Below are 8813 nucleotides of genomic sequence, written 5' to 3' on the forward strand. Positions count from 1 at the left end.
CTCATTAGTAATTACAAAACCTCTTGAATTTCTCCATAAAAAGATTAGCTAACAGCAACCAATGAACAGCAGTGGGAAGACGACCAAAACTTAGACCAGGCCTGAAATACAGCCACAATTGTGAATAGAATACAAGTTATGATCCCATAAACAGAATATAATAATCAAGGAACTCCTGGTCTTTTTAAATCATTACAGCAAGAATGGTTGTCTTGAGAGGGCAGATGGGACTTAGTTTGGCATCAGATCCTAAAGGGAGCACCTTAGTTGGTTGCTGCACTGGAGTACCAGTCTGGAGTTTGATCCAAACTTCCTAAGCATCTTGTGAAACCACAAACTAACCTGAAAGAGTGGAATCCAATGAACTGCTGTAGTAAGGCAGGCAGAGTCGCGGGGGAGGGGAGAGAGAAACAAAATATAACCAAGCGGAAGACAGAGAACAGTAATCCAATCTAGCGTGCAATGTTCCAACATAAAGCACCTGGGCCGTGTGCTCATCTGAATGATGCACTGACAGCCGGTACAATCTTCCTCAATGACGCACCTGTTGGAGAGTTGACCTCTGCAGGAACTTAGATCAGCCAGCAGGATAAACCCAGAGGTCACAACTAAAAAACAAGGGAAGAACCAAGAGTGGCATGAAAAAAAAACTGTCTTGGTACAGGGTGTGATTGCCATCTGCAAATGTTATGGAGGCAGGTTGTGATGTAGCTTTCCAGAAGAAACTAGAGAAAAACTTGCAATGGCTACAAAGAAAGAGCCAGAAGTGGAAACATATTACTCAGGCAGAGACAAGATGGGCTGAATGGCCTGCTTGTTTGTTGTGATTGTTCATCTTCATTCTGCTTTTGGGGGCACCACACATCCCTATAAGCAAACAGCCCACCCCAGGGGACCCTAGGTATAGGCAGATAGTTCCTACCAGAGGGACCCTGGCTAGAGACTAGGACAGCCCCCGAGGGGCCCCGGCTGCAGGCAGAAATCCCCTCCATCTCCCCCCCCCCGCCTCCCGCCCCCGGGCCCGCCGGCGACCGCGTGGTCACGTGGCCTTCCCTCCCCAGCGGCGGCTGCTCCCTCTCTGCCGACTTAAATACCAATTAAAGGGACAGAATTTAAAGGCGAGACCTCCGGCGTGGGTCTCGCCTCACGCCACAACACCCTCTCCCCACACACACTGCCGTTTCCCGGCCTGCTCGCCCTCCTCACTACCGTGCTCCTGAAGTACAGAGAACTCCTCGGGGAGTCTGCTCGCCAGTTAATTCGCTCGGCCGAGGCCCGTTACCATGACAATTAGACGAAGTGGGCCGCGGGGTCCGCACTGAGGGGAACCTTGCTGCAGATCCCGGGACCAACATACCCCGTCCCTGCCACCGGGGAGGGGGATGTTGTGGATGGGGGGGTATCTACCGTCGCTAGGTTATCTATTGTAAGCTTGAGGAGGAAAATAAGCGTCCAGTGCAGCAGCCGAGACCCCCCCCCCCCCCGGTCGGGTTACAAACTTCCGCAAAAGTAACCGGAGACGGCGGGGAGCGCGACGTCGGCAGGCTGGTAATCCACACACCGGCACCAACAGGCGAACGATAACTCACCTTTGGCTGTTCATCTTGCCTCTGCTTCTGAGAGTAGTCATCCCATCCTCCGCTGCCAGCGTGCCCACAGCCGGGTGTGTTTGTCAGCAGAGCTGCGGGAAGGTTGAAGGAAAATAGATCCGAGTTCAGCAGCGCAACCTGCCAGGGTGTGGTTAGAAAACAAAATATTCAAACCACCTCCCACACCAAACCGCAAGCTGCAGAATTAACACCAGGGCACGACATGGATCCACCTCGCACCTGGGAGAGGATTCGGTGAAGGCTCAGGTGACCTTTCACACTGCAGCTGACGGTCTAACACGAAACAAAAAGAGAAAATACTTTTTCTTTAAACTGGGAAGTGAATGGAATTCCGGGGAGGGAGTCTCAAGGACTGAGATAGCACCAGACCCAAAACCAAAGACTATAATATATAGGAAAAGAATTTGACAATTCAGCCCCAGGGGTTTGCTCTGCCATTCAATCATGGCTACTTTTCTTTTAACCCCCCCCCCCCAACCCCATTCTACCACCTTCTCCTCTTTAACTTCCTTATCAATCTGGAGTTGATCAATCTCTGCCTTAAATACACCCACTGACTTGACTTTCATGGATGTGTGTAGCAACAAGTTCCACAGATTCCCCTGGCTGAAATTGCCCTTCACCTCAGTTCTGTGTCCTCACATTTTCCTAACTCTGTCCAGGCCATTTTTAGTATTTGATCAGAGATTATCTACAGAGCCAGCATATGTACCCACTTGAAGCTGAACCAAGGGAAAGATCCAATGAGATGCTTCACTGCCCACACTCAGAGCTGAAGTACTCTGGCCCTCAAAGGCATCAATTGAGAGACCAGCTTTCCAATTGGTCCCAGAAGTGAACTGCCTCCTTTTGCTAGCAGCCAGTACTAAGATCCCCCTTTCTCTGAGGGATTATAATACAAGACCTTTTGCTACTGATTAATTCTGAAACAGAGTCTGTAGAGCAGAATAAATATTCCACACATAAAAAAGTACCACAACAATCCCCCTTTGATTGCTTGAGTATGTGATTGTGCTGTAGAGATGCTGAAGTGATTTGCAGGTCCTTCAGCCCAGAACATGGTGCTAAATTAAACAAACTCTTCTGCCTGCACATAATCCATATCCCTTCATTGTCCGTACATGCATGTGTCCACCCAAAATCCTCTTTAAGAGGCACTATCGTATCAGTTCCATCACTATGCTTGCAGCCTGTTCCAGTCACCTACCATTCTCTATGAAAATACTTGCCGCTGATCTCACTTAAGCTTTCCCCTCTCACCTTAAATGCATGTCCTCTAGTGTTTGACATCTTTTTTTTAAAACCACATTGCCCGGCTTGGAAAAATATAATCATGATTGGAAAGGTTAGGCTTATTTTCCCTGGGAGTGTCAGTAGCTAAGGGGCTACCTGAAAATCTAGAATTAAGAAACGCCTTAATAGGGTAAGTGTATCAAAAATCATGAGAACAAAGGTTTAAGGTAGATCTGAGATCAAAGTGGTTGATACCTGGAACATACTGACACAGGAAGCAGTGGAATCAGATAGTTACTGTATTTAGACACTTAAGACACTTAAATAGGCAAATGGGATTAATATAACCATATAACAATTACAGCACGGAAACAGGCCATCTCGGTCCTTCTAGTCCGTACTGAACGCTTACTCTCACCTAGTCCCACTGACCTGAACTCAGCCCATAACCCTCCATTCCTTTCCTGTCCATATACCTACCCAATTTTACTTTAAGTGACAATATCGAACCTGCCTCACCCAACAATTTAGTTGGGCAGAAAAGTCTAAATGATCTTGGTGGACCAAAGAGCACTTTTCTCTATAGACATGCCTATTATTTAACCTTCATATTGACAAGAACACAGGTATCACTAGCAGGGTTCAGAACTCCAGATACAAGTGTTTCAAAAAAAAAAGTGTTCCAACATGTTTCAAAATAAATAGAAAATGCTGGGGATACTCAGCAGGTCAGGCAGCATTTATGAAGAGAGATATTCCATCAGAACTTTTACAAAATGTAGCATACAGTTTTATGGCCTTTGACAAACTGCCCAATTTTGTTGGTTTGAGGGGGTTTTAATTCTCATTGTAGTGGATGATTACAGAATGATTTCCACATTGAGGGAGGCCGTTTGGCCCACAAAGTCCCAACTAGCTGTTTGTAAGCACAATCCAACCAAGCCCACTCCCCCACCCTCTCTCCATTACCCTACATGTAATTTCACTCCTGTTTGGAATTGTGCCTGGAACTATTACAATGAGGGAGGATAGATAGGTGGTGAGGAGTACCACTGGTGTGGCTCAGGGTCACTGTTTTATTTCCTGTAAGTTCCCACAGGATAAATAAACAATGATTGTCACATAAACAAAAATTATGCTTTACCCATTTCTCAGTACTATTACGAATACCACATACACTATCTTTGTATATTGGAATTATGGACAGGCTAATAGAATGGTCAGGTAGGTGACAAATGCAGTTTAATGCCGGAACAGTTAAGTGTTACATTTTTGCAGAAAAAAGCGATCTAAATGAGAATGCAGAATTTTGAAAAGGGTACAAGAACAGAGTTCTTGCTGGTGAATATTTATTGTTCCTGGGAAGTGACAGGGCAGGATCAGGGTACACAGAACAATGGCAATTGGGAAAAGAACCGGCAGCAACATAAGGATGGTTGAGAGGCTTTTGGAAGGCACAGCCAGCATAGTAGTGGGGTCAGGTCCAGACAGGAGCCTGGTGAGTTTGTGAAAAGGGAGAACTTGTAGGACGGGGAGAAGGAGTGGATTTAGCTAATTTGCTCTAGCATAGAGCAGTAGAGACTCTATGAGTCAAATGGCCTCCTTCACTGCTGCAGTCATCCCGTGTTACCATCCGTAAGGAATCAAAATTAAAACATTACTTCAAAACACATCATTAAATAAACAATGTGAGTCAGGCGGCATCGATGGAAGGAAGTGGAGTTAACTTTTCGGAATGAGACTAGTCTCAATCTGAAACATCGACTCCACTTCCTTCCATAGATGCCGCCTGACCAGCTGAGCTCCTCCAACATTTTTGTGTGTTTCTCCAGATTCCACCTTGCTTCTCCATTAAACACACAATATTGGGGCAGCTTGTGTAAGACATAATATGCTAGGCTGTATTTTGTAACGCATTTCCAGTGAAACATTAATAGTTTCTCAGTCCACAGATGCTGCCTGGCCTGCAGAATATTTTCAGCACTCCTCGTTAACTGCTGCATGCACAGGTTTACTACAATGCAGCACGTATGAGAGAGGTAGGACAAAATTGAGTTGTTTTATCTGTACCTTCAGAAGCTGATGAGTAGCCTGATAGAAGTTTATAAAATTATGAGAGGGAAAGACAGGGTAGAAAGGTCATAACAGTACATCAAAGGAGCAAGATCTTCGGTCCATGATGTCTGTTCTGAGAATGATGCCAAATTAAACTAATCTCTTCTGCCTACACTTGATCCATTTCCCTCCATTCCTTGTACTCACCTTATGTGCTCACCTTAGACACAACTATCGTATCTACTTACATTACCTTGGCAGTGTGTCCCAGGCACACACCACTGTGTATAAAAATTTGCCCTGAACATCCATTTTAAGCATTCTTCCTCTCTCTCTTTAAAGCTATGTCCTCCAGCATTCAACATTTCTACCCCAGTAAGAACATTTTCCCTATCCTATCTGAGCCTCTCACAATTTTATAAACTCCTCCATCTCTGACACTCTAGAGAAAACAACCCAGTTTGTCAAACTTCTCCTTATGGCTAACACTCTCTAATAATCCTGGCAGCATCCAAGTAAACCTCTTCTAAACCCATGGATAGTCAACAGCCTTTTCCCCAGGGTAGAAATGTCAGAGCGTGGAGTGATTTAAAAGCGAAGAAAGTGAAAACGACTTCACACTGAGAGTGGTGGGTAACTGGAGTGAACTACCAGAGGGAGATGTTGACATAGGTACAATTATAATACTTAAAAGACATTCAGACGGGTAAATGGGCAGGAGGAGTTTAGATGGGCCAAATGGTGCAATTGTATCTGTTTCCCGGCAATCAGTTCCAAATACAGAAATGGGGTGAGTTTAGAAAAGAACTTCGATTGGCATGGACAAGTTGGGCAAAGGGCTGTTCCAATACTGTACAAGCCTATAGTTGCAAGGTGAGAGAGGGGATAAGGTGACTTGGGGGTTGTGTTTTTTATTACACAAAGAGTAGTAGGCGCCGGGAAGTTACTGCTAGAAAACAGATACAATAGCAACATCCAAGAAGCATTCAGACACGACGGCAGAGAGCGGACAGGTAGGAGTAGTTAGGTTTGGGATCGGGGCAGTCCACACGGTGGGACGAAAGGCTTGTAATGTCCTGTAATGTTAGCGGTTCAGCGACCCAGGTACAGGGCGTCCGCTGCCATTCGATACCCCAGGTCAGAGCGTTAGGAGTGGATCAGGTACCGAGGACTCGGCTCCTTTCTCTCACCCCAGTCACCCAGCGGTTGTTGTGAGGTTGGCCCGCCGCTTTCCCGCGACTAGGGTTAGGGTTCCCCCGGCTAGAGCCCGCCGTCTCATCCTGTCCGTCCCCGAGAGGCAGCCCCGAATCGGCCAGGCAGCCCTGACTCCCCCTTACCTAGGTCACGCTGCCGGGTTTGAGCAAGGGCCGCTCCACTCCGCTCGTTCCGACTCGGTGCTGACGACGCCGCTCGCTGGATCCCGGCCCCTTCCGGCAGTCACTGGCAACCACAACCTGTTGCAGCCTGGCCGGCACAGGCCCTCCAGCACAGAACACACGATCAACGTGGCACCCTTCCTCTCCTCTCAGCTGGCCCACTGCATATACAACTCTCTCTGCCTTCCCCCACCCTAATTTGCCCTGTGTGTGGGTGGCAACATCTGGGGGGAGGAGCGGGGATAATTGGGAATGTGGGTGAACAGGTCATGGGGAAATTTAACAGAGGTCCGGGGTTGTCTTTGGGCTGGTACCGAATTGTTGGGCTGAAATCGCTGCCCCCTGTGTGGTAAGGAAGCACAGACCAACCTAGGGTTAGGAATATCCAATTTACGGATACCCCTCTAAACGAATGAGCCCCCATAATATTGTTAAATTTAAAAGTCCGACGTATGTATATTTGTTCGTTTCTCTTCAGCCTAATGTCCATGACCAATGTCAGAAAGATCAAGGTGTCTTTTGAGCTAGTCCAATTGCCTGAATTTGTCTCAGATCCCTTTAAACCTTTCCTATTTATAAACTTGTTCGTGTCTTCTGAATGTTGTAATTCAAAGTAAGTTTATTATCGAAGTATCTGTATGTCACCAAATACTAGCCAGTGATTCATTTTCTTGCAGGCATTCACAGTAGAACAAAGAAGTACAATAGAATCAATGAAAAAACTAAGAGTGATAAATTGTGCAAATATAAAAAGAAACAATAAATAAATACCTTTATGACTGAATGAATGAAACTGAGAACATGAGTTGTAGAGTCCTTGAAGTTGTACCTGCCTCTACCACTTCATTCTGGCAGCTCTTAAACCTATGCTGTCCTGATTTGGTCACCCTTACCCTGGGAAAAAGACTGTGACTGTATCTATTCCAGCGAAAATAGCCCCACCCTTTCTATCCTCAGACTCATTTTTTTTCTGCACTAACTATAGCTTAATGATATCCTTCCTATAGCGAAGAGACCAGAATTTGCACAATATTACAGGTTTGGTATCACCAATATCCTGTTAAGTTGCTTTTGTGATTTCAGATTATATTAGATAAAATCAAATATTATCAGTTACTAAACAAAATCTCACAATAGAAGCATCAAATTTAGCTCAGCTAAGTCATCCTCCATTACACAATAGTTCAGTTTTACTCTAATTCCTTGACAAAGTCTTGGTTTTCTTTCATGAAATTCCAAACTATTTTCATTTTCCATTAATTTCCTTGTCTGGCCTCTTCCTCTCATGACTTAGAATCAAGTGACCTAGGATTGGTATCTTACTCCCTTTTCTGTAAACAGCATAGGGGATGATTCTTGTTTGTCCAGTCTCTTAGGGAATTCTGTAGGTTGACCTATCTGGTGCTTGAGCCAGATTAAATGTTAGGAAGAGCACGATTTCCTTAGTCCAGGAAAATGGGCACTCATTCAATAGAAATCACATCCTCCGTACAACCCTCCCTGTCCCTGATGTATACGGTAATCACTGAAAAAAGTTAATTCTGTCTCAGTCCAAGATGACTAAGTGTGTACATAGCCGATTTGTCCCACTTTTGCAACTTGCTGTTTCAAATAATCACACTTAGGTAGCAGTTCCAGCTGTAACCAGTGCTGTGACCCCATGTCAATCTCTCTTGCCTTGCTCACTTAAGCAATAGCTGTTCACCATCTCTCTAAACACTATTATATGTCCAGATTCTGCTCTGACTATTTACAAATTCACAGATGATATCACTGTTGTGGGCAACACCAGACAGAGTACAGGAAGAAGATGGAGTGCCTTGTGGTATGTCAAGACAACAAACTTTCCCTCAACAACATACACAAAATGCTGGAGGAACTCGGCAGGTTTGGCAGCATCTTTGGAAATCAATAGATAGTCAAGTTTTCAGGCAGAGACCCTTCTTCAGTACTGAGAAGGAACAGTAGCACAGTGGTTAGCACAATGCTTTACAGAACAGGCGACCCAGCTTCGGTTTCTGCCACTGCCTGTAAAGAGTTTGTACGTTCTCCCCGTGACCGTATAGGTTTCCTCTGGGTGCTCCGTTTTCCTCCCACAGTCCAAAGATCTACCAGTTGGTAGGTTAATTGGTCATTGTAAATTGTCCTGTAGTTAGGCTGAGATCAAATCAGAGAATTGTTAGGCAGCAAGGTTCAAAGTGCTGGAAGGACCTATTCTGTGTTGTATCTCTATAAATAATAAATTAAAAAAAGGAAGGGGAAAGATGCTGGAATGAAAAAGAGGCTAGCTGGAAAGTGATAGGTGAATCCAGGTGGGTGGGAATATCAACTAAACAAAAGAACTGGCCATCCGCCTTCAGGAGGTGGAGTGGAGTACATGCCCTCATCTGTATCAATGGTGTTGAGGTGGAGGTTAGATTAGATTAGATTATGAGGACACGCAGTCCTCTTGTATTGTCATTTAGTAATGCATGTATTAAGAAATGATACAATATTCCTCCGGTGTGATATCACAGAAACACAGGACAGACCAAGACTG

At 45.2% G+C, this 8813-nt stretch overlaps 1 protein-coding gene across 4 annotated transcripts in view; it reads right to left on the reverse strand.

Moving 5' to 3' along the window:
• gramd2aa (GRAM domain containing 2Aa) overlaps window positions 1-6341 on the reverse strand; it is a 50794-nt gene extending 44453 nt beyond the window's left edge. For 3 of the 4 annotated variants that reach the window (XM_072282274.1, XM_072282271.1, XM_072282273.1), the window contains exons 1-2: window positions 6236-6341; window positions 1590-1727 (exon numbers count right to left, since the gene is read on the reverse strand). In XM_072282274.1, the coding sequence (XP_072138375.1) occupies window positions 1590-1630 (41 nt within the window). In that variant the 5' untranslated portion in view covers window positions 1631-1727; window positions 6236-6341. The remainder of the gene's footprint in view (window positions 1-1589; window positions 1728-6235) is intronic. The other variant, XM_072282272.1, reaches the window with a different exon arrangement.
• Window positions 6342-8813: the final 2472 nt, after the last annotated feature.

Source organism: Mobula birostris, chromosome 18 (genome assembly GCF_030028105.1).
Source record: "Mobula birostris isolate sMobBir1 chromosome 18, sMobBir1.hap1, whole genome shotgun sequence".
In the NCBI taxonomy this organism is placed as follows: Eukaryota; Metazoa; Chordata; class Chondrichthyes; order Myliobatiformes; family Myliobatidae; genus Mobula; species Mobula birostris.